At 29.3% G+C, this 27,769-nt stretch overlaps 1 protein-coding gene across 1 annotated transcript in view; it reads left to right on the top strand.

Annotated features, from left to right (window-relative positions):
* Positions 1 to 27,769, top strand: part of LOC107457006 (uncharacterized) — a 218,908-nt gene that overhangs the window by 175,857 nt on the left and 15,282 nt on the right. The window contains exon 3 of the mRNA XM_016075024.4: positions 22,079 to 22,249. Coding sequence (XP_015930510.1) covers positions 22,079 to 22,249 — 171 coding nt within the window. The remainder of the gene's footprint in view (positions 1 to 22,078; positions 22,250 to 27,769) is intronic.

Raw genomic sequence — 27,769 nt, 5'->3', positions numbered from 1 at the left:
CGTGTCGTATTGCAGAAAAAATATGCACCATAATTGTTGCAATGGACTGAAATAGCTAAAATATTTTTGCTATGTCGCTCTAATCATAAAAAATTGAACCCAAACGGTGCATATATTTATTTTTAGCATTTTAGGAATTTCTGCACATTTTTCCAAAAAAATATTTACTAAACTGAAGAGTTTGAAGCTTAATTCAATCAAACTCACAAATTTAATAAAAAATTAGTATATTTGTTGGGTGGAAATGAATGCGATCACATTCGCAAATAAATTGATTGTTTTAACCCTCTCTTCGCTCTAATTGACCTCGATAATAATTCTCAGGTTTTGCTTACTTTTAATATCCTTTTCAAAATTAAATTCTGATTTGCGCCACAATTATTTTGTAAGTTTTTATAATTTATACAGGGATTTTAGAAATAATGTTAACCGAGAGCCGAACCTCCAATACTAATAAAAATTAATTTATAGATGCATAAAAAGTTTCTCTAAATGTCAACTATTTTACAATGTCCTATTATGTAGTGCTTATATTGCTTCCTGATATAACTGTAAACTTATTTGAATGAAATTGTTTAACGTATAAAATTAATTGCTTAACATGAACACGAATCAATCAACCAAGAGCATGTTTTTTATTTCCTAATAATCGTTTTTCATATCGTTTTTTTGTGAATTTTTATTTCGATTCTGATTTTAGTTTCTATTGTAAGTAAAAACGTTATTTAGTTTTTTTTATATATCCTCTTTAACGCCCCTCTTTTTTTCCTAAAAAGCTTTGTAATTAATCACTGTCAGTTTTTGAAGTTCATCCAAATAATGTTCGGTTGAATTTTTTTGTTGCACTTTTATGTAAAATATTTTTTAATTATTTAAGATTCAAAAAAATTAATCTTCCTTGAAGTGTCCGTATTAAAAAAAATTAATGATTGATAACTGGATAAATAGCAGATTTTATTATTTAAAAGTTTTGGTTATATTCATCAACACAGTACTTTTCCATTTATTTTGCTAGTTTCAGAAAATTAAGTTTGATTTGAAAACATTTTAAATCGTAAAAATTCCTTCTTTTTTTTTAACGTTTAGACTTTACAGAAAAATGCGTTTTGTATAAGAATCAAGAATTTTATTTTGTTAATTTAAATTAATATAATACATCATTTGATAAGTCTTTGAACTCTTTTTTTTTAAAAATTATGTGTATAAAATAAAAGAAAATCTTATCATATATCTCATAAGTGTGTACTTGATCAAAATTTGTTTTAGCGACAAACCTTGAAAAATCATGAATTAGTGCTTTGAGACTTTGATGAAATGTCAATTTCTTCCTAGAATAGAATCCTTATGAAGATTTAGAGTACCTATATTTTCTTTTTTATCATCCCCTCACTCTCTCTAAAAAAATAATAATAATAATTCACGAATTCTGAAAGAAAAATCGTCTATTTTCGCCAATGAATGTTGGAGGAGCTCTAGGTGCCACTGTCATGGTTTGTCGTTGTCCTGATTTTCCTGAGGAAAAATATTTTGTCTTGGTATTCCTGATTTTTGTGTGTGTTTAGCACATCCCATTTTCAAAAATACAAGTGCAGATTTCAAAATAAACAATTTAAATATTTGAATTATTGATTCAACATCTTTAATTTTTAATACTAATAAAAATCGTGTAATTCAATAAATCAAACTTTAAAGGACCGTTTTCTAATTATATTACAAATTTTTTCGGAATTCAATCATGTTATGAAAATAAAAGCAATTAACAATTTAATATTTTAAATTTTTTTTGGGTGATGAATTCAGAGGTTTATTTATTATTATCGTCAAATGCAGTAACAACCAATTTTAAAAATGATAGATTCCAATCAGCAATACAGTTATTACATAATAGAATATTTAAATGGTGATTGAGGTTATTTTTGTGAGGTTAATTTGTCTTTTCCGTTTTGAGATTATTGAAACAATGTTTTAAAATTATTTGATTGAAGTCTTGGAACTCGATTTCAGTTTTTAATTAGATTTTGGTATGATGCAATATTAACTATTTAATACTGTTTTTTTTTAATAAAAAAACTGGTTTATAAAAATTTTCTACATATTGATCTCAAATTTTTATGGATTGGTTACTTCTCTGTTAGTAAAATTAAATTGGAATTTGTTAAAACTTTCTGTTCTAAATAAACTTTATGTTCTAAATAAGTCCGAAATTAAAAAAGTAGCATATTTTATCCTTCGTGATAAAATTTGCCTTTATATAATATTGTTTTTGTTTCTTGTTTACTTGTTTTGAAAGTCATCTTGTATATGCAAACTGTTCCTGATTTTTATTTTTATTTTTTCGAAAAATGTAGTCCTGTTATCTTTATCTCACTACAAGACTTGTTCTGTTAATCTTCTTTTTTTTTCAAGTCAGGGGTCTGTTCAGACATTTTGTGAAAGGTCCGTTTTTCGTGAAATTGTGAAAAAATTACTCACATTCTTTCAACCAGGGTCCGCTTTTATGAATTTCTGCAAATAGGGTCCGTTATTGCAAAAAAAAACTTTTTCAAGGAGTTTTTAAATTGTAAAGACATCAAGATTATACTCAACACTGTAAAATTATAATTAAAAAAAATTAAATTTTAAAAAATAAACAACAATTGCTGTTTCTAAATTAGAGGTGCAACATACAAATATTTGGTATTTAGCCTATACTGCTGAACGCAGAATATTCATTTCGGACGAATAATGGAAGAATCGTCTGCCGAAGACAAAACTTAATTCGTTTACATCCATCTTTCTTGTTTTCTGCCCTGAGAGGGGTTTATTCGATTAACAAAATAATAATGAAGGTAAACAAATTTGTGAAGGGTCCGTTTTTAAGTTAAAATATATTGTGAAGGGTCCGTTTTTATGAAAAGATATTTTGTGAAGGGTCTGTTAACGGACCCAAATTTCTTCGAAACAGACCCCTGCAAGTATACGTTTAATTGCTTCGATCGTCAGATGTATTTTATAACCTCTCGGTATTTTGCTGTTTTTATTTTGTATACGCCGTACAACCGATTATAACTTTTAATGCCATTAAATTCCAACAATGAACACCACTAAATTAATGTGATTAACACAAAATGTTTATTTTAAAATTGAGACTTTCGACTCTACTGGCTGGCTGTTTACTTTTTTTTAAAAATCAAATGTCTTCTTGATTTTAATTTACTCTATAAATGTTCTTACCCTTCAAAACACAAACCGCTTGTTTTAGTTTGATTTTAAGTGATTATTTTTAAAAAATTTCTTCTGTTCAAAAGTTACACGAGTTCACGTTCTATCGTTTAAAGGCCAATAAGTTGAAGCTAAACTTCTTAACTCTCGTATCTAATCTGCGATACTTTCCTCCTACGTAGCCTTTTTTTTAAGTGTGATGATTATGTCATCAGGATGTGAAGTCGTTTCTTCTTTGCTGGACGAGCTTGCAGACAACGAACTAAGCAACAAGAAATGCACGAGCTGCTATCATTCGCACGAACAAGCCATCTATTTCTAGCTGCACTCTATCATCCGTTTAGTATTATTTTCTTTAAAGCGCTCGGCGTAAACTACTGTAACAATACGCTATCTGAACCAAAACACCTAAAAAAATTTTAGTGAGAGTAACTGCATAGAATGGTTCTTTCGATTAATGAATTTCGAATATTTCCCCCCCAATTATTTCTAAAAATATACGCATCTCCTCCCTCTATTATTTCCAGAAATGAATCAAAAGATAGTCTTTTGTTTCTAAATTATTTCGGCATTCTGTGTCAAAAAAAAAGGATAGTTCATTGACCACTAGGTATGGAATATAATGCGCCTGATCGTTAAAGATTTATTTTTATTCGAAATTTTATGTCTTCTTTTGCGGCGAATGTTTTTGTTTTTTAGGTGAATTTTGTGGGGATGGATTTATTTCTTCCATAATTTTTCTTTCAATTTTCAATTTGTATCGACGTTTTTCATTCTTTTTTTTTTTCGTTATATATTTTATCCTAACATACTATTTTTTATTAACTCATAAATAATTTTATATCCGTCACATAAACTGAAAATTGAAATTTATTTTATATTTTGATGAATCCTGTTTTTTTTCCTTTCTTATAACGGTTCACCGTTATTATATACGGTGCACTTTTAAAACTTCTGCTATCAAAATCACTAGATTACTCAAATAAGGATAAGAGACTATGTTTGTCATCCAAACCAATTAGCGATAAATTCAGGCTCGCTTTTGGGGGCCTAAAGAATTTTAATCCCAGCCCTAGATACATAGCATTACTTAGAGCCAGAGTCCGCCTGAGCTTTACTTCGGATAAAGGCCAAATTTTGCTGTCTCGCTTTGCTGCCTAAACAAGGAAAGGAGTCATTAAACCTTTTTATCACATTTGATTAATAAATTAAAAATTTTTTTACATAATAACTGTACCAAATGTGTGTTTAAAAAGTGTAAAAAAGTGTATGAAAATTATGAGTCCAAGCCCTTCTGAGCCCGAGAACTTTTTTCAGCAAACGAGCCAGAGTCCGCGTTGCCCTCGAGCTGGGCCCCTTTCATCTCTACAACCCAGCGGGTTTATCTAAAATATATACTGATTCCACGATTCTAGGTTCTCTTTTGACTTCTCTATCTTTTTTTGCATTTTCCTTTTTGTTTTTAGTCAGAGCCCCATAACTAATGTTTTTTTTTTTTTAGTTTAGTGCAATAAAACGGCTTTTAATACAGAATATAACATAAACTACGTAATGCAAAGTAACACAAAAATATTATGTATTGTTAGAGATATCAGTAAAGTGAAACTTAAAGTATAAATTTTTTGTAAAGTATAAATTTTTTGTCCTAAAGCAGAATTAATTAAAATTTAGCTTTAAGCTCCAGGGCTCCGCTGTGGACAGTTATTTGTTATGCTTTGAGCCGCTGGAATTGTGGAGGGGAAAAAAAGTGTGAAATAATTTCAAATTCTGGGGGGTGAGCTGTGGTAGTTCCAGGGTAAAAGCGTTTGTCTCCCAATGAGGGGACCTAGGTTTGAATTCCAGCGATGACTGGTCAATATGAATACTCGCTCTGATCACATCACAGTGCTGACGTAAAATTTCTCCAGTGGTAGACGGATCGTAAGATAGTCTTCTTTCCGTCTGGCTAACCGTAAGAGGTTTTCGCCGTTTTCCTCTCCTTGTAACTCAAATGTGGGTTAATTCCACTAAAAAGTCCTTTGCGAAAGCAAAGTTTTCCCCATCATGCTTGGTCCAGGAGTTTCCTTGTCTTCTGGGCTGTGTTCAAAATTTCAAGGCCACAGAACGCTGATAATTGTTAACTCAGAATCAGTTGTTCAACGCCAGTTATAAAATAAATTAGAATGTAAGGTGGTTTTGCTACAACGATAAAATTATGTAACTCTACTAAAATAAATTGAAATTATTTCTCTGCATAAACGCAATTTAAAAAGTATTTCTAACACATTTTTAAAAAAATGAACGGAAATGGAAGCAAGATGATTAAAATGCGCCATGTATGAACATTTGTTTATTCAAGATGTATTTTTCTCAATTATTTTGTAACATTTTAGGCATTAAGGATAGTTTTTCGTGTCTTTCAATAAAATAGGAAATAATGAACTAACCTATTACTTTTTTTTTTCTGTCGCAACAATCTCTTTGAAATCCAATTACGAATGATCAGATTTTTAAAATCTTATCTTCAGCATGAATAACATTCTTTTTTTTTTTTTAAATGTCTCACTGATTTTTGTAGACAGTCACCTTGTTACGCAAACATAAAAATTTGTTCGAAAAGGTTTGTTCGTCTGCCACGAGGAAGGGTTTTTATTTACCTGAACGACACGAGTTTTCTATCTATTCCTATCTCTGATGTAACTTAGTGTCGCAATTTTTTTCCCTACCTTTACTGGAATAGCGTACTTCCTCCATTTCATTTGTTTTCACAAAGGATGTCACATTTAATGCACGCCACCTCCCCTCACCCTCTTTGTTTAAATTCGAGCTTCTATTTGCATTTAAGGTGTGCGTTTATTTGTTTAATATGCAATTTATTTGTTCTGTAAGTAAATTCAGGTGCCTTATCAGCTAAATTGAATCCTTCTTTTTAACCTTGCTAAATATATCCTTGACACTTTTAGAGGTGAAGATATATGTACCTTTCAGATTTTTTTTTTTAAATGGCTGCAGCTTTTATCGTTGATTTAGTTTTTATATGTGAGAATTTTGTGAGTAACACACTTGATGAAGTGTTTGTTTTAAAATAAACATTAGATGTAAAAGATTACGAAGATGTTAAAACTTATTTTTCTTTCAATTAAATTAAATTCTCACTAGTCCTTTAACATTTATTATCCAAGTAAATTCACAATGACTTGTATTTTTTCGTTTTAAATTATAAACTATTTACTGTTGATACTTAAAAAAAATTTTCTGTCCTCATATTTAACTTAAAGCTTTATGTTGAAAAGTTAAGTGTTGTTCTCAAAGTGGACCGAATAAAGTAAAGACAAAAATAACTTTATTTTATATTAACTTTGACATATTAACTTTATGTATAACTATAAACTGTGTCTATATATATATTTCTCTTACACGGCGGCAAAAAAAGCCTCATTACAACTTCCCGAATGGCAACGCTAGAAAATCGACCAATGATTGCTGCTAAAAATGTCGCATGCAAAATCTAGCTGAGGTGGCTCAACACATAGCGCTTTTAAAAACGGAAACTGAAATAACCAGAGAGAGTATTCTCACCAAATTTGATCTCTTCCGAAATTCCCCCTATCAGCTGCGGCAATCTCATACTATTAAGCTGGGCAGAAGTGAGTAGTCTTTGTCGATAGATCTCTATTTTAGTATTTTGTCGAAAGCGCTTTTTTTCACGTTTTTATATATTACTAATTTATTTGACGATTAATTATAGCCAAAATTTTAACTTTTTTAAAGAGAAATTTTGTACTATAGCACATTTCTAATAGGTTTAACGAATTACATGTCATTTATTTGAATTCAAATTTATTTTAATGACTTAGTATTTACTAAAAAGATGTAATTTTTTTAAAAAAAAAAGTTTTTATATGGATGTGAATGATTGTTTTGAATTCTTAGAATTTTGTGCTTTTGCAATGTACCCAAGTTAGTAGCGAGCGAAGCAAACCATATAAGATTGCGTAGCAATTTTCGGGGGTTGGCGAGCGTTAGCGAGCAGGGGGCGCAGCCCACTAGTAATAATAGATTCTTCTAGCCAATTTCGATCATAGGCCACGTGTTTGACATTTCTCTTATAAAGCAGTTTTTTTTATTTATTTAAATAAGCTCTTACATCGGCTTCCCTAATTGTTAACAGTTTGCAACGAACGTAAATTAACCACAAACCATCTCAATTATCTTTATACAGACTCAATGAACTGACCAATCAGCATTTAGATAACGAGTAATAGCCTCTGTCTATGATCTGTCTTGCAATTGTCCATTTTTCTTGTAATAAGCAGTTTTGATCGGATGGTGGCATATGATTAGATATAATTATAATAGTGTACTTCGGCCATCATTAACGCTTCATTGTTATGATCGGTTATCTGCCATCTCAATGGATGTGGTTATTCATTGTTGGATTTCATAAATATTTGAGACGCGAAATAATACTAAATTAGATAATTGTGTAAGCTAAATCTGTCAGAACAATTAGGTGAATGAGATCATCACCTATTCCATACTTTCGTCTGAATTATTATTTTTTTTAGTCGGCCGTAGACAGTTCACTGGAACGCTGTTTATCACAGTTGTTCCAGTTTTATAGAATTTTCTGATGTGTTAAAATACTTTACAAAGTGAAAAATAAAGAAAATAAGTATGTGTTTTTATTTTTGAAAAGGTAGTAAATTTAAATCTTTATTTTAAGGGCTTTGCGAGATGAAAAATATATTCTTGGAGTTCACTTAAAGTAAATTGCTTATTGTTCGTGAAAATGGAATTTTTCCTTTATTAATCGTAGTTTTATTGTCATGCGCTACTCAACTATATTATGAGTTTTGCAGACGATAGATAATAAATATGTTAAGTTACGCTTCAGGTAAAAAAAAAATATTTTTTTGGACCTTTTTTTATTATATGCCTAAAAATATTTTTGACCCTTATAAGATTAGGTGTGCTGCCGATAATAGCGTGCATCAGCTTTTGAAAATGTTATTATACCCTCGTTTTTTTGTTGGAAAAAAACTAGTTTTTGATTTATCTATATTTAAACAAAATAGGGGAATTCATTATTTTTAAATCCAACAAAAGCTATATTATCTGATTCATAAATCTTAAATTGCTTTTGAAAAGAAAAAAAAAATCTTGGCGTGTAATTTTTTTCTCTTATGGAATTTAGTTTTATTTTTAAATTTTCTCAATACAGAAAATTGTAGAAAAATAATAATAATATCAGCATTCTAAGATTAAGGGATAAGCCGTAGTGGCTCAGGGGATAGAGCATTCGCCTCCCAATGAGGTGACTCGTGTTCGAATCCCAGCGATGGTTGGTCAATACGAATCCCGCACACTGCTCGAACCGACCACAGTGGTAACGACAAACATCCGCAGCTGTAGACGGATCGTGGTTTAGAGTCCCTTTGCCTTCAAGCTAACCATGGTAGGTTTTTGTGGTCTTCTACTCCGTGTAACGCACATACGAGTTAATGCCATCAAAGAGTCACGAAGGCAAGTTTTCTCCTAACACTTGATCGAGAAACCTTGTCTTCTGGATTGGGTTCAAAATTACACGACTACGGAGTTGAACATTGGTAGTTGTAAACTCAAAATCGAGTCGGCTGTTCAACTCCCGGTGATAAAATAAAATAAGCGAAAAGACTTTAAAGATTTTGTGAAAAATATGAAATGTGCTTACCCTTTTGTTTATATATCGTTGTAACAGTTTTCCTCTTTATTCGTATTAACTCAAAAATACTTTTTACCTTATAATTCTAAAACCTTACTTCCTATTCAAAAGAGTGAAAGTTCATACCGTACGATTACCGAGAAAACGTATTTTTTTCTCTCTCTCTCCCAAGTAAGTAATTGACTTTTATTTCTTTATCCGTGACTCATCACCCAGGTATGGCATAGTTTCTTTTTATCTAAGATAAATTTTCGTTTGTTTTGATAAGTGTTTCTCTGCTTCCTTCTTTATGAGTATCTCTTTCAAGCGTGAACAAAAAATAAAAATCAGCGTTTTGTGAATGTCGCAATTGTCGTTGTAAACATGCAGCTCACTATCCATTTTAGCCGGAGGTAGAACTGCAACTTTATTTCATGTCTTGAATGAAGGATTTAATTGACAGGGGAGGAAGATATAGTGAATATTATTACACTTAAGCTTTGAGCTTTTACATTATTTTTCTAGTTTAATTAATTTTCCCCCTTTAGGTCTGTTTATGAATATGCGCGTTGTGTAGTATCCATGCTTTGATTTCATTCTGTTTTATAAAAAAACGTTTTTAAATTGAGTTCTTTTTTGAGAACTTGCATTATTCACAGTTGTCTTTGGGTTTATGTGGATGCGTTATTGTATTTATTGATCTAATTTGGCCGACTATATGAGAATCAGAATAAGTATATAAAGTTAGCATTTATAAGACTCAATTTCCGGGTGGTTTCTATACTTTTATTTTTTAAAGGAGCTTGATTATTTGCTGCAAGTGAACTTAATATTCACCATTAAAGTATAGGCCAGTCCTACCCCTCTTCCTTTTTATATGAAATATATTGGAGTCGAATAAAAATTTTAAACGAGTTCTGTAAAATTTGTTGCTGTACTGTAGCTCAATTTATGACCCCCCCCCCAAAAAAAAAGTCGCATGGATCTTAATGTAATTTTTTTCTTGAAAAAAAGAAGCAAAGAAAATTGTAATTTCGAAAATGCGTAGTGATGAAATAGTTTGATAAAATTTTTTTCTTTCTATTTCTCTCTTTAAAATATCTAGTATAATATTTGGCATATAAGCGAATACTTTAGGTAAAATATTCGACTTTTTTCGTTGAAAAGTCGAGCAGTTGAGTTAGTTTCGTGTTTAAAATTATGAGGTGTCGATTATTTTTATAATTTCCTCCAAAAGTAGGATAAAACATGCTTAAATACAACAACAGGCTGATTAATCAGAAGAAAGTGATTGAGTTTAGCTTAAGAATTTAAAATTTTTTTTTTAGGTTTTTGTCAAATCTGACCCTTAAAATAGTGTTTGACTAATTAGTGATACGCAGCAGATTTCAGCGCATAAATTTGATAAAATGGTACGTCTTAATAAATTTTTTTTTCTTTAAATTGATAGTCAGTGATTTAGAAACATTTCGAGTGGTAAATAAAATATAACAAATGCTCAAAATGAGTTCGTAATAATAAAATAAAATAATAAAATAGTTTGCAATAAAAATTAAATTCCAAAATAAATCGCAATAAGCTAATTTTATGTTTATTAGTATTCGTATAATTATTTGTCATTATTGTGTTAATTCCATCACTGTATATTTAGAAATCGATTAAATATAAATTTTATTCTGTTTACAATCTTTGTATTTTTTATTTTATCGGAACGAAAGATAACCGTATTTTCTCTGTTGTAATAGTGATTATCCTTTTTTTTTTTTTTTTTTTTTTTTGACACGATTTTTAATAATTTAACATGTAGATGTTATATTTTTATTTATTTAATTTAATTATTATTTTTTTTCTTTGTTAAAAAAAGTATAATTGTAAATTTTTAGTGCTTCAATGAAATATACTTTAACAGCATTCAGTATTATATCGAAACAACTTTCAGTAAGATATCTCAACAAAATATACCTCTACCAAATATTCATGTCACAGACATCTACATTGAATTTGAAACATGGTGTACTCTGGGTTTACCTGAACTCCTTTCTAGACTTAAAAGTTTTAATGATCAATGCAGGTGAAAGTAAATTCGTCATGAATAGTTTCGCCTGTGGAATAACTTCCTCTAAAGTTATTTTATTTCTAGTGTGGTATTACGGAACATTTGCTTATATATAAGTAACTGTAATTCATTGGAATTATTAAATAACCTTTCTTTATAAATCTGCAAACCTAGTTTATTTACATGCTGTGCAACAAAAACTTTTTCTAAAGCAACGTATCGATAAAATTGTAATAATTTAAGTCATAAATTTTTCTCATCATTATTTGTGCTGCCATCTAGTGTGTTTCTTTGTATTTATTAAAAAAAAAACTTCATTAGTAGGAATAGAAATAAGTGTTAAATAGGCATAACCTCGCAAAATTTAGAAAACATAATGCAATAATACAATTTCACCTTTTTCATAACAACAGATTCAGAGCATAAGAAAATTGCAAAATAGGATAAAGATGCCAATCAAAGTTTTTGTTAAATTTATTTATAAACCTATCTTACTTAAAATACACTGATTAGTCAGAGATTAAGGGAATTTATATTTCTTCTCTGACAAAAATTTTAGTCAATCATTTTTCAATAAAATTGTTTTATATCTGTTGAGCGAATTTTCCCCCCTTCAACCTTTAAGTGTTTTCGAACTTCGTCATTAATACAGTAGCATATAAACAGAAAATTTATGCAATTCTTTTCCTTTGTCAATATTAAAATACATGATAGTGTCGAACACATTCGTTCAAACATGCAATCATCATCTAGTAATTAATTCTAATCTATTTTAATTATTCAACAAAATTTTTAATTGTTATCTCTAATGACTTTTTTCAAATCGGCTGACATTTTTCTGTTGAGTGAACTAACCATTTAAATTCATAATGTACTGAGTATAATCTTACCATGCAGCAGTGAATATTAATTACCTGTGATATATCATTTCTCTGCACTCATTAACTTTAACAAATAGTACTTTCAACACCTTTCCGAAGTTTTAATCGGATTAATTTATCCCTAGACTGCATAGTTAAATTCCATTAGTCGCCTTGCACGCTATTCTACCTACATCTTTCCCCTATTACTCCAGAGGAATAAAGAATAGCTGATTGCATGGTCACAGTTGATATATGATGTGGTTCATCGCCTCAAAATACTCAAGGGCAATGAGGAAGAGGCGTGAATTGCGAACCCATCTTTTTTTCCTCCGCCTCTAAATATTAATATCGTCTGAAAGCCTCTAGTCGAATAATTTTTTATTTTTATTATTTAAATGGAACAGTATTTTTACTGAAGATGAGTGGGAAAATTGTATGGGTGACCTCTCGTGAAAAATGATCGAGATGCGACATCTGATCAGATTATCTAAATCGTAAACAAGAGCCGTGAACTTGACATCGCGGTAGTTTTAAAAAGCTTATGATTTTCTTTTTTCATCGGTAAAAATCTCATTGATTTTTTTTAAAAGTTGTACCTGAAAAAGATTACAATAGCAGTTAAGGTATCCGTCTGGGTGAAAATCAGCAATTTCGACGAAAATTGTAAATTTATTTATATTTTTTATGTTTGAAATTCTGTTCATTAGCTTTATATAAATCCCTTTAAATTTTTGTTCTCCACTCTTTCGAATCGAAGTTCTGGTTGTTTATTCGCATGCTGACAGACGAAACAGCACAGCAATTAAATACTTTAAATACATGTTTTTAGAAAAATGTTGATTGTTAGAAAATTCCTTCACACTAATGCTTCTTACAAAAAAAAAGTTTATTATAGAATTCTTTGAAGCTTTGTACTTCGTATTTCTATAATGTTAGCTATGTTTTTAATTAAAAGTTAAGGTTTGAATTTATTATTTTTAAAAAATCAATGTTGAACAATATATTTAGTTCTATCCCATTGAATATTTAAAATTTTTTGAAGATTTTTGTTCAAAACACAAGCAACCATATTATTGACCTAAGAAAAAAAATTACATTTGTGTGTTACAATATATAGTAGAGATGTTAGCGTGGCATAAAAATTTGCCAATTTGCTCTCATTTCAAGGAAAATATTTCATTAAGTTTTAAAGTTTACAATAGAAAGTCTACAAAATCCTTAAGGCAGTATCAGTTTTATGACCCCCCAAATAAAATCATTGTTAGAGTGCATTCCGATTTGTCGAGAATTCTCTTACAACCAAAGAATTTACCGTATTGTTTGGCGCAGCATGTCCTCATCTGGACCTTGCGCCATTAAACCCTACATTCAATTCAATTCAACTCTTACAACCAAATTAAACCTCTAATTACTTAAGCGTTTTATATTTTTCATTTTTTCGTCGGGTTTAAGTTTTTAATTATACGGTAGGCGTAAATTTTTACTTTTTTTTTATTAATGCTGTATCTGGGACATCGATTTCTATAACAACCACCTTCAGGTACGCTTTTAAATTTTAGACTAATATTCATGAAATATGAGTTGACATTTTAAAATTTTTGGCAACACTTATCGTCTTGCCTTATTCTTACAACAGAAATGTGTGTTATATTTTTGGCTATTTTTTTCAAATGGTATTCGACCTGGACCGTGAACTTTTGATGACATTCTTCTTTCTTTTTCATGGCTTAAATTTTTGTAAAATATACAAGCCGATTTTGTAGTTACTTTTAAAAATATTAGCTGATACTATTTCTGTTATTGATAGAATGAGTGAGTTAAATACGCATTTTTTTTCAATACTCGAAAGTAATAATTAGATACTTCCTGTAATAAACAGAAAATGAATCCTTTATTAAAAGCAGATAAATTTCCATTTCTGAGATCATTCATCAAGGATCAATTTCCATTTTCGTCCGACAGGTGCTATGCATTTATTTTTATTAAGCAATTTCTCGAAACCTACGATGCATTTAAAGTTTGATCAATTGACATTTGAATCATTTTGGGTCATAAAAAAGCAGAGATGCTCGAGAAGGCCTGTCAAAATGTTGGATAATATTCTGCAACGAAATTCTTCGCCAAATGATCGGCCAGCTGTTGATGTAAAATACATCAACGTCAGTTTTTAATTCTTCGTGGATGATCCTACTTACTTAGTAGTTAATAACGCCATATTTGAGTCCTCGTTCTATGATGTAAAGTGTTATTTTGAGATTATATATTTTTTTTCTCCTCTTGCAGTCATCAACAGATGTTGGCAAATGTCTCATCCTTCTGTAAAAGGAGTTGATAAGAGGAACTTTTCACATGTGATTCATATTTTAGCCTTGTTTATTTAATTTTCTATATAGTCATTCTAAATAGCTTAAATTTCCATTTACGGCGTTTTATCGTTTAACCCTTTAAACACAGGATTTATATTAAACATATTTTTCATTATTTTGTATTAATTTAGGTAAAAATAATAAAAAATATTATATTTAGCATTTTAATTATTTATGGTTCTGAAATAGAGCAACAAATACCGGTGTTTTTTTTTTCTTTCTGTAAAGGTAAAATCTCCTAAACACGACCCTCTTCCAACGAATAATTTTTAATATTTCTACTTATTTGCAGTTACTTAGATCTAAGCGAAATTGTTATTCATCATTGAAATCACTATAATTTACAAAATCAATTTTTCATATATTTTTTAGTATGGATGAAAAAAAATTCAAAATGCATTTTTTGGGATTTTATATTTTAGTACAAATATAATTCCAATAATCTAACAGATTTCTTTTAATAAATATTTTTTTTTAATAATCTTAATAACTATTAGACTGTTTTTTATAATTAAAAAGTACCAAAATATATTTTTACTTGTAATTAGAGCGTCATCTCATCTGCACAGTGTCCCATCTGCATCAAAATTATTAATAAAACTGAACTAAATTAAATCTTTACGAATAAGAGCATTTTTTGTGCAATGATCGGCAGAATTTTACCGTATTAAATATTATGGGGTTCGTACAAGTTTGGAAAAATTTAAAAAGTAGTTGCATAAAAAACTGCATTTTGTTGTGTAGGTAATTGCCAGAATATTTCATTAATTCTAAATAAATATACTATCTTAATTTTAAGGCGTGAAGCAAGTTATCTATAGCTACAATCTAAATTTAGATACTTATATTTATTATTTCAGAACTTAACACAATGTATTTGGAAACGCGAACTCATTTTTTTTTAAATTATTAATTTAATGTACTATACTTTTCCCTCCAAAGTTTACAAAAAAGGCGAAATGTTACATCTTATTTAACAGTATGTGCTGAACTCGATATGAAATGCCACTGTAAAAAGTACTGATTATTTAAAATGCGTGCGCGAAACGAGAAAGTTGCAAAGCGCGAGAGTTGCAATTTGTTTTGTATAATGTAAGTGCTTATTTAATAATGGTATGCGCCTGACTTACCATGCGAAAAATGTCATCATTTGGTATAGCGAATGTTCTATCGGTGAAAGGATATTTAAAAACATTTTTGGAACAACAACTTTGTTCGTCCCCTTAATTTATTTCGCACGAGTTGGTCGATGTTATTTCCAGAAAGAAACGATGAGGATAATAGTTTTCAGCTAACAACACTGTTGGACAAAACATGTAAATAACCTTTATGTATAAAATATCGCATTTGTAAGCACGCGACTTTTTTTAAGTATGTATTTTAAAAGTCTGTAATAAAAATACAGTGTGATGTTCAAGCGATAAAAATACTTTAAATGTTATTTTGACTTTTAAAATTTAGTCTAAAAAAATCTAGTAAACATTTTGTTTTTTTATTACATGGGAATTAATAAAAAAACAAAATGTTATTTAAATACATGTTATTTATTACATGTTATTTAAATAAAGTTGTATTTTGATGACAACTGGCATTAACATAATTTTTTTTCACGTACTGCTTGCAAATAGAAGCTAAATTTATTGAGACTTCTTAGAAATAATTAGAAAGTTTAAGATTATTTTATTGTAAAAAAAATGCATTCAATTTACATGTCCTGTTTCTACAACATCATAGAAAATTTTTAAACTTGTTATAAAACTTACTAGCTTTTAATTACAATAAAAAACTAACAAAACATTGCAATGTTTAAACATAACAAAAAATATTTGTGATGGTAACGTTTAAATTCATTTTCATTTTAAATTGTAATCTAATCACAATCGGGGTGATACTATATTTTTATTCATCAGTTACTAATTGCTTAATTATTTTAAAAGTTAAAAATTTTATTATAAAAGCGAAAAACAGTTCTCAGTACTGGAGCCAGAGGTTCATAGGTTCGGCGTTGTCCTTAAATTCAAAAAATTTTAAAAATTGTCCTAAAATTTCTTGAATTTTTTCCCCTAATTTATATAAAATTTAGGAATTTTCTTCTCATTTTGGACGAAACCAATAATTGGATATAAATGAAATACATAATGAATATTAAATATAACAGATAAACCAGATGTTTTCAGAAAACACTGCAATGCAGTTAGTAAATGAAAAGCTCTTAGAATGTTACAAGGAGGTTTTATTATTATGAAAGCGATTTGTTTTAAGAAGTTTACCTTCATTGATTAAAAAATAAATAAATAAATTCAGTTTTATTCTTGAACGCTGAACAGCTACAGATAAACATTGAACTTTTCAGGTCTAGATAAAACGCAAGCAAACAATTCCATTAGATGATTTTGTGTGTATTTATTTGATGCAGCTGGTATATTAATCAAAATAAATTTTGTTAGGATTCTGACGATGTTAATTATTTAAAACTAGTTGCTTTTTATTGACATTTATAGTATATAAATAAATAAATGCTCTAAATCATTATCGAATGTCTTTTTTTAAAAAAAAAAAAAAAAAAAAAAAAAAAAAGCTCAAGTCCTGTTTTTTCTAAAGTGGCCGAATACAACTTAAGAAAAGTTCATATTGTAATCTTACATGTAGAAATTTTACATTGCCATAAATTAACCGTCAGATAGCAAGTGGCCAACGAACGAATAGAATTAAACGGGGTTTACTGAAATCCTTTCGAAATAATTATTCCAAAGAAGTAAATGGAGCGACATGTGCGTCTTTATTCTTTCCAATTACAATCTATAACGCCATGGCAAAAAGTCAGAGATGTATTTTAGGATCTTACCTAATCGCGATGCTTGTTGCAAGACTCAAATTTGACACAGGCGTAACTGTCAAGGAAAGAAGGGGGTTGGTTGATGAAGAAGTGTAGGTGTCGACCGGCTATCCTCACAGAGTTGTCATGTGTGTGTTCACAAATGAACCTCATAACCCTTCCCCCCAACATCTGCTTTTTTCAAGGATAAGAATAAATATTTCTCTCTCCCACACTCCATGAAATTAATAAAAGAGAGTCTTTCTGTTTTTGCACTTGAAAACTAATAAAAAAATTTGAGCTTGTGCGCATTTCGCCTTTTAAACTTGGTGATGGTTTATTTGCATCCATTCCTTTTGGCGTATTTATGTTACTTTTCTTTCAAACTTCTCTGCTTATTTATTATTTTACGTGCTACTGCTGCATCTTTTATGCAGGGGTCTGTTTAAAAGAAATTTAGGTCCGTTAACGGACCCCTTCATAAAATAATTTATCTTCTAATCGAACCCTTCACAAATTTGTTTGTCTTCATTATTGTTTTGTTAATCGAATAAACCCTTCTCGTAAAAACAAAGAAAGACGGTTCGAAACGAACTAAGTTTCCCTAAGTTTCTAACTTTAAATTCCAAATGTAGTATTCCAATAATATTTCTACTGTTACAAAAATCGTATGCGCGTTCTTATTAAATATTTTTTTCGCAATTAAATAATTGATCAATTTATATTTATTTATAAAATTAATTAATAGAATATTACGTAAATAAAAATTAATTTCAGGCAATTTTTTAAATAAAATATTATAAATTTAAGAATTGTTTAAGTTTACTTAACGCGCAACACATTAAAAGTGATACATTACTAAGTTGTGTTATTTAAAATATGTCAATTGAAAATATTAAAAATGTGAGTGATTGAGAGCATGCAATTGAATCGCAATTTTTCTTTCAATTAGATTTTATTAAATTTTTGCGAAATAACGAATATCTTGTATTTCTATTTAATGGTTTGTTTGCTAAACAACAAAATAAAAACATTATAAGGAAAATGGCTCGTTTAATAAATAATCAGCCACAGTTAATATAGAAATTTTTAAACTTGTTAGCCTACTGACACTTGATCCTTATCAATCGTGTACATTTTATATTTAATTCTATTCAATATATGATCACGCAAAATCATTTTCAAAAGTTATCGTATTTCTTGCATATTTAATATTCTTTTGAAAGGAAATCTGTCTAAATATCTGTTAGTAGTATTGTATCGAAAGTAGTAATATTCAAACATTAGGAAGAATGCCAGTGTGCTATTAGTCAATCCATTTGTTCTACGTGACAAACAGTTTAAGACAATATTCATCATTTTCTTTCTTCACTCTCTAGGGTTGCTTATATGCCTTTCTTAACAAGCACGAGTCTTAAGCCAAAATAAATGTTGCGCAATATTTACGTCATAAATGAAAAAGTGTTTGATGCCAGCAATTGTCTTCTTTGGCGTGAGTTTCCATCTAGCATTTACGCGACATTTACTATGAATTGGTGATTTTTTTGTGATCTTTTCTTAGTACGGCTTTGCTTGTTTGTGGATTTACAAAAAGAAATCCAAGTTCACGTAACTTACTGCTGGATATTTTTTTAAATATTGTAATACCGGATAATGAAGTTTCACCTGATTAGAATTTAAAATTCTTTTTTTGCCCACTCTCATTAAATCTAAATCAGTGTTACTGCCTTTTCTTAAATACTCGATTTGTGGCTTACGAATTAAAAATGTTCTCTTGTTTTGGTATTTCTTTTATTTATGTCGAACAAATTACTTCAGTACTTACGTCAAGGAACAAGGGCGTTACTATTACACTTTTATTAAAATTTAAATAAAGTATAAGATTTAACGTTTGATGATGTTAGTGTTAAGTTAGTCGTACTGTTTGACGAATATTCGTTTATCCAAGATTACTGCAATTTGTACCCAAATTATATACAAACTTTAAAATTAGCTTTAAAATTTCGCTTGATTTTTAATTTATTGTTATTTTTAATTTATTTATTTCATAAATCAAAAATTTTCGGTCCATATCTTATCTTACTAAAGAAACAAACCTAGTATAATATTGAAAATGAGGAAAAAAAATACTTCTCTTAGTGTTTTTTTCACCTTGCTACAAGAAACAAGTATTCCCCTGTAAATAAGTTTTCACTTTCACTAGACTGTCTCTGCGGGAAAGAAAAGTTAACGCAAGGGCAGTTACGGCTGGCAGCGTTGGGGCTCATATTACCTAGTAAAAACCTGATTACGTTTCTCGTTCGGATATTCTCGTGTTTAAAATAAAATCAATGCGCATAAAATATTTTTTTACTTAAAGCTTTTAGATTTGGTTGTTTTTAAGAATGACTTTTTAAAAAAATATATCTATACAAATCATTAAATAATTAGTGATTTAATTTGTAGTTTGGAGATTGTTTAAGCCAATCAACAAACAGCAATTTTTTTATTTGTCATAGTGAAATAAATTCTTTACAATAATAATTTCTCTATGATTTTAGATGAATATTTTTACAAATGTTACTATGTTTATAAAACATGTTATACATTTTTATGGTAATTTCTTACTGATTCCTATTTTTTAATTAGCATTACTTTGGCAGAACTTACTTTGATATTATCTAAGAACTGTAGTAACAAATAAGAAAAGTGCTAAAAGTTTTCATGAATGATTATTATTGTTTGTATTACGTATATATATATTACGTAATTACATTAAGGAGATATAACATAGTAAAAGCCTATATAAAAAAAATTTTTTTTTAATAATTTTGCGATGGTTGTGATAAATCTTATACATTTTTTTTATCGTATTGTACGTATTTTAATCTTAACTCTGCCATGCTAAAAATACAAGAAATGTTTTAAAAATAGTGTTATCTAATACAATGTTTATACTTATTGTTCAAACTATTCATAACTTGCTGTACTTACAAGTTGAAAAAAACTCATCCAAGTTTGATTAATTAACTTTTCTAAAACTACCTGAATGTAGTTTTCATTGCACTTAGTAATTTTAAAAAATAAATTTTCTTTTTCACAAAATGGCGGTGCTTTGAAATTTTTTTTTAAAAAACGACATAATAGTTACATTTTCGTAGATAACTTAAATCCAATGAACCCAATTAAAAACATATCCCTGCTTGCAACGAAAACTATATTTATTGTGAGCATTGTGTCAAAAAATTTGAAGTAAATCGATAGAAAATTGTACTAGTTAGAGATTCAGCAAATAAGAGAAAAATAGTTTCGAATGAATTGTGTTTAAAGTTTTGCGATCAATAATGTACATAAATATATATGAAATTTTGAAACTAACTATAAAGTATAAATACCAGGTCTATATGATGTTTCTTCTTATGTGACGCTTCATATATATTTAGAGTAGCAGTTGAAATTCTACCGTCATCTTTTATTCAAACTTATTCTGTGGTTGCTGGACTTACATTTATTTCTAATTGTTCCAAAACTGTCAATAACTCATGCTACTTCATTAAAAATTATTGCAGTTAAGTAAGTTGCGTTTTCAACTATTTATATTAAAAGCGGCATTATTTCCTTTTTTTATATAATTTAAATAAATTATTTCAATAAAATAGTTAAAATGATAGCAATTTACTAAGATGTTTTGATACGTGTGGCAAAATAAATTAATAAACATTTTAGTGTGTTATTTCTTTAACTCTTTTGTGTTTACTCTTTTTAAACTCTTTCAGGGGCTGTTACCTTAGAACTTTTTTTTACCACTTATTTTTGACTGTGATATGAACCACTAAAATTTTTATCTCTTAACCAACGTGACTTTTAGTCAACCACTTTGTTTGGGAAAATGTTATGATAAAGCAAATTGTTGCATTGCGGATGTGCATGCAATGACCACAATTATCTTGTATTTCCTTGATTAATTTTTTTATTAACATTTTCTGCCTCGCAAAGACTTGATGTTTTTAGATTATGTTAAAATAAAAATTGTATTCCATTTAAAATACTATTTTAAGCTTTAGACTTGATGAATTAAGTCTTAAACTCTTCGAATAAGTCACTCTTTTAAGTGTCTTAAATAAGCGATTTCTTTGTGTAAAAGAATTAGTGAGAAAAACTTTTAATTTAGTCAAGGTTGTATTTATTATATTTCATAAAGCTTTATTTTTATTTCTGTGAATAAATGGAGTAAGTTTAATTTAATAAAAGATAGAAATTTATTCAAAATTCAGTAGTTTAAGTAGTTTAACCTTTGACTCTTATTCCTGGAACATTTCCTTTTATTTTGCCTTTAGAAAGTATGGCTATTAATAACTGGAATGACTTTTTACTTCTAAATTATTAAAAAAACATGATGAATGTTCACATTCTGTTCAATTTAAATGACAGAATTTTCTGCTTACTTTTTCTTTTTAATGCATACACCGAATCCCCAGTCATTGCAATTGATATGAGAATTATTTGAGCTAAATTAATTTAATTAAAATGTAGGAAGAAAATGCTTTAATTTTTTTATTTATAAATATTTTTCGTCGAGAGGAACTTAAAGTCTACAATCCAACTTAATGTAATTTTCAGTAGTTTGTTCATTTATGGATGAATATCATTACGTAAAATCTATGTATGTCGATTCATTTTATGAATTAAAGCTATCAATTAAGTATTCGATAAAACGTTCGTTGTTAAGAATCTAAGAATCGAACTTTCCTGAATGCTGGTACTGATTTCAAGTTTGTCGAACTGAATTATTTTCATCACTCGTTTGCTTTTATTTTATTGATATATATCTTGTTAAAACCGGTTCACTTTGAATCGCAATAATAAAATGTTGAACCAGGATGTCTCGCTATGTTTCTTCTATCTTAAAAACAATATAACACTTGATATAAAATGCCAGGCTACTTTTAAAAAACAGAATATTTCACCCTGGCGTTTTACGAATGAAAAAACCACGCCAACTTGTTTCTTTTGAACTCAGTTCTATGTATTTTTTTGTTCAATAATGATACTAATTATGTTTTTACTCTTGTGTGATATAAATCAGTGCAATCAAAAGAGAAGTGATTGTTAATTTTCTGTTCTATTTCTTTCCAGGGACGATTCTCGCGTGCATCCTGCTAAGGTGCGTGTCAAGTTCATCGAGAGTCAGCATTTGGCGCAGGTTGCCTGTGCCCCACCCTCACCAGACGTCACGTTGGACTTCGGATCTGACACCATGACGTCCCCCGCATCAGAACATTCGCCCGACTACCACAGGCAGATCAGGTACACCTTTCACTTGGTGACGCCCCAAGTATTAGAGACCTGTCGTTTAATAAAATTAAAAAGGCTTCTTAGCTTTATGTTCTTATTGTTAGAGAGAGTTTGAGAATTATTATTCTATAAGAAAAATGTCTTTTGAATTAAGCAATCTCTAAACTGTTTAATTTTATTTTCTTCATTGCATCTGGTCTGGACTATACGATAGCTTCACACAATGCAGGAAATAAATAGATGATGTACACATTTATTTTCCAGCGTTAAAACCGCGGCTTGGCTGCTCAGATTGAGATTTTTAAATTTTTTTTTAATGTTTACTCTATTTAAAAACTTGTTCTTTTGGCTTGATCAAAATTTTAAGAAAATGCACGAAAGTGTTAACGTTTTTTTCTATATATTACACACCATTATATATACTATATTATACACCCTTTATATATTTATATTATACACCATTATATATACTATATTATACACCCTTTATATATTTATATTATACACCATTATATATACTATATTATACACCCTTTATATATTTATATTATACATAGGGCCCTATTAATTATGCGGCTAGGATGCGGCGATTTTTAAAAATTATGCGGCAAGGATGCGGTGTCTTTTAAAAATTATGCATGCAGGTTGCGAATGACCCAGAAAACAATTGAAACTGGGAAGAAGAAAAAAATCTCTTAAAAAAGTTCAACTTTCTTTCCTGCTTTAATAAAAAAAAAAATTCAATGAATACAGTAAAGATTTCAACTAAAATACCTTCTTATGTATTGTACATCCATTTTCTACATCAGAAAAATTATTAAAGTTTATTAAAATGGAGAGAAGTTAGTCCAGAAGCTGCGCTTTCTTTCAAACTCTGTCTTTGTTTTGTGAAAATTTGGCCGTAGCAGGATACAGCTCTTTCACAATCTACTGAATTAGGAAGCACTGAGAGCCCTTGTCGTGCTTTTTTTGTAAGTTCTGGAAATCTCTCTGAGACTACCTCTGAATTCCAGAATCTAATTAAGTCCTGGTTTGAACATTCTTTTACATATTCTTTGTAAGCAGCATACTCGAGTTTTATATCTTGACCACTCATTCCTGGAATATTCTTGAATACATCGTCGTCTTCAATATTGAGGTTGACTATTTGTTCTGGATCGAAAACTCGAGCAGCTTTCATGAAGTTTAATGCAGGTTGACTAAACTTGGGCCCGCGTTTTTTGAATACGTTTAGTTCTGAAGAGTAGTAAGTATTCAACTTTGCAATTGTTTTGTGAAACACTTCTTGAAGAAATACGTTGCGTGAATCTTTTCGTGAGTATGATGCTTGAGAATTACATCGAAGTTTAGACCGCAGATCAAAAATCTTATAGTAAGCTTTGTGAATAGATACACCACATGTTTCGAAAAAGAGAAGAGTATCCATTAATATCTGAGCGTGTTCTGCAATGAACTGAAAGTCTTTGCAAACGTCCACCTGTCCATAAAGATTCTTGGAATTGGAAAGAAGATATATTTCAATTGAAAAAAAAAACCCTTAAGGAGAAATTTATCTGGTAAACGAATACATTTTGCTGAAAAATAAAAATTATACAGATATGCTGCGATTACGCAGAAAATTGTAAATTATGCGGATAATTGTGAATTATGCGGGTTTCCGCATCTTCGCGTAATTTATAGGGCCCTAATTATACACCATTAGCATTAAATGTAATTCTGGTCCCCCAAGAAAAATTTAAGGGGGAGGGGGGATAATTTTAAGATTATGTCGCTTACATCCTTTAACTTACGTGCACCCTTTAACTAACAGCTTTTAACTTGCTCATTTTTAACTTTCGGAAGTCGAATGGATATTTTGAAAGTTGACTTCTACAAAATTGTTCTAGACTCTCTCGAATCCATTTAGTCACAATCATCTGCTGTGATTTGATATAGTTGCCACCTCCGTATAATAGAAAACAGATTTCATAAAATTGGGGATAACATTGATTTGTGAATTTTGCGATTTGCCTTATTCAGATGTATTTACGGTACAACAATTTTTGTTTTTATAAATTCAATTTAAAATTATTTTGGACCATCTCGACCTATAAATGATTTTAATATAATTATGAATGATTTAATATATTCATATGGTATCGCTTTTAAATGTTAACGAAATTTTAAAAGAATTCTGCAAACTTTAACGCTTTTACTTTTTTTCATAGATTACCACTTGAAACAATATGTGGTAAATCTAATAACTACAACCAAATTCATGATATACATGCGGCCTTTTTGCTGCTCGTGGAATGAGCGCTTTATTCCAAAACTGTTAACTACTAGGTATCTTTGTTTCTCGGTTCTACATATGTTTTTTAGTTTGTAAATTTTATGATTTAAATTTTTACTGATTAGAAGCAACTTAAATAAAGCGTTCTTGTGTTGTTTATAAAAACTTTTGGACAAGCCAAGATCGCAAGCTATTGGCCTTGCGAAAGAGCGCCTTTCGTTGGACAAGAGAGCACCTCTAGGGTGACTTAACTCAAAACCCTCTAGATAGATGGCAGCACCACTCATTTATGGAGAGATGGGTTGATTCGGTGGAATCTGATTTTCTTGCAATTAATGACAAAAATTGAAGATCAAAGATAAATTGGAAGTTATGAAGAAATCTTCAGAGGAAAGCATTAGCCCACATTGGGCTGTCTGGCCAACTATGATGATGATGATGATGAAACTCATATTTACAATTTTTATTATTGTTGCTACTATGCATAGATGTTATGAAATTCATTTGAGAATTTTTAAACTTAGCTTCCATAATTCTATTTTATTCTCACGACGTTTATATTAGGATTATTATAGAATATGTGTGCCTCACAAAATTCATTCAAAGTAGTCACAAAATTCAGCCAAGGTAGTGTTTCGTATCAATAAAATTATGAATTTTATTTTTTAATCCTAATTTGCTAACACGCAAACAAAAGTCTCGTGAAAAAACAACTTATTTCTAAAGTGGGAAATACTCCTTCCAAAGTTATTGCGTGTATAATTTATCAATGTCGTCAACTTGTTCCAGATTGTTAAGCTTCTAAAACTTACTACTTGCTTAATTCACGCTTTCTTGTTTGACAGACAGGTATTTAAACCCAAAGTGAGATTTTTGCCTTTTCATGAAACCGCGGCTAAAAATAAAAGCAGCTTTTCGTACAACACGAATCAATACGTTTACTCTTTTAATTTTTTCCCCCTCTTTCATTTATAACATTGGCAAAAGTTCTCGGAATGCCATACTATTTCTGAGTTGCCAATCAAAATAAGGAAGTCGTTGTTGAACTACATAAATTTTTTTTTAGCTTTGTTGCTTCTGAGAAATGAATGCAAGGTTAATATGACATTAAAATAAAATGAGATGTTTAATCATCAATTTTTATTTACTGATGGAGAAGTTCGAATTTAATTACGTTTACTGTTGGTAGATGGCGCAACGTGACTCTTGGAAAAGGAAATTCTTTGGATCACTGTTTTCCCAGCCTTGCTGCTTGTCAATTTTTTCCGTGTTCTAATAAATATATCTTTTGAATATATTTGTTGAAACTGAAAAAAGGGTTAAATTAATGATCATGGTATGATGTTGAAATTTCGTATCAAAATTTTTCGATTCACAGATTAAGTTAGTATTCTTTTATTTATATAAAGCGCCGTAAAATAAATGAGGTTTTTAAATTACTCATTCTATTTTGTAATCTAGCTTAAAACGTTGATGTGCTAATGATAAAGAATCATGTTTGAAATTGTATTAAATTTCTAAATAAGGTAATAAAAAGGAAATATAATTTTAGAGATTAGGCTTTTCTCTATGATTCATCTTAGTGAGAAAATTGCATTTTCCTGTGTTGACGAAAATATAGCTCTAAAAATCTTATTTTTCCTCGCTTTAATTTGTTTACACGAATTTGCCGTTGAAATATGTAGCATTCAATTTTAGAGCAAACGCTATCAATTTTAATTTTTAAAACTATTTACGAAAAAAATTTTAAATAATAATAACAGTAATCGCAGCTTGTACAAATTTTTCATTGAATTATTTCATCAAAATTTATTTTGTGTGCAAACTTTTTCAACTTAAAAATTACATCGAAGTTTATTTTATTTTAAGTGTGTAATTTTTATTAAAATAAAAATCAGATTTCAGAAATCTTAATTTTTTTCATAAATAACCTCGCAGCTGAAGTGAAGCTTAAACTTATAGTACGTAAGATGCTAACGTGAATAAGTCTTGTGTAATTTCGAAATTGTTATTGGAAAATTTCGAAATGATAATAATCTCTTGCTTTCCCTTATTTACCTTTAATTTGATTAAGATTGAGATTTATTTAAAAAATTGTTTTCGGTTAAATGTGTCCTAAGTTTTTTAAAATTATTTTTATTTTTTTTTTGCAATTACTGCTATTAATTTTAACTTAAATACTGGGAATAAAATTTAAAAAATGCCCAAAAACTGCGAGTAATTGCGTATTTTTTCTTATCTTTTTTTTAGCCATTTTGAAAATTTAATTAGTAGCAGCTTCGATTTATTTTTTGTAACACCTCTTTTCTTCAATTAGTCGAACTATGAATAAAGAAAAAAGTTCAGCCCTATTAATAATTCATTCTTACTAATAGGAATTTTTTTTTCATCCCTAAATTGACTTTTTTATGCTAATTGGAAAAAAAAAAACATGCACTATGTGTTCAATACGTAACAGCGGCAAGATTTTTTCTTTTTTCCCCCGTCTGCATTTTGTTTAATTAAGTTAATTTTCAACATAGGGTAAATGAACTAGTTATGACTGCGAGAAATTGAAAAATGAAAATAAGATTTAAAAGATCTAGAAAAATTTGAATAAAAATGTTCGAATTATTAATTCACCAGTGACTCAATTCTTTCAAAGACAATTAAATTTTTAGGTCTGTCAAAATCGTTTATGAATTAAGTCATAGATACCATATATATACTAAAACTAAACTCAGTGGCGCGACAGCCCATAGAGGGCCAAGGCCTACTGTGCCCATCTCAGTTTTCTTGACCTTGGGCTCTGGGGTGCAGGAGCAGATGTTCCGGTCAGGCGGTCTGCCGAACGCGGAACCCCCAGAGTTTAGTTCCCAAGCATGCTTGGTACTCATTTATCGACCCACTGAAGGGATGAAAGGCTGAGTCAACCCTGCCCGGCCCGAGGATCGAACCAGGGACCTGTGGCACGACAGCGACCATATATATACTATACCATGTATATAGATACCTTATATATACCATATATATACTAGATATATATTAAAACTTGAATACCATATTTTATTTTTTAGCAAACTGAAACTAAACAAACGGTTATAACGCAAACTTAATTTAGTTTGAAAGGAAAAATAGGATTATAATTAAATAAAATATAATATAATTAAATAAACTGAAACTTGAATACCATATTTTATTTTTTAGCAAACTGAAACTAAACAAACGGTTATAAAGCAAACTTAATTTAGTTTGGAAGGAAAAATAGGATTATAATTAAA

The sequence above is a fragment of the Parasteatoda tepidariorum genome, chromosome 1, assembly GCF_982258835.1.
Source record: "Parasteatoda tepidariorum strain Cologne lab strain chromosome 1, Ptep-v5.0, whole genome shotgun sequence".
NCBI lineage: Eukaryota > Metazoa > Arthropoda > Arachnida > Araneae > Theridiidae > Parasteatoda > Parasteatoda tepidariorum.
The sequence above is the reverse complement of the archived record's forward strand: the minus strand, read 5'-3'. Positions and strand labels throughout refer to the sequence as shown.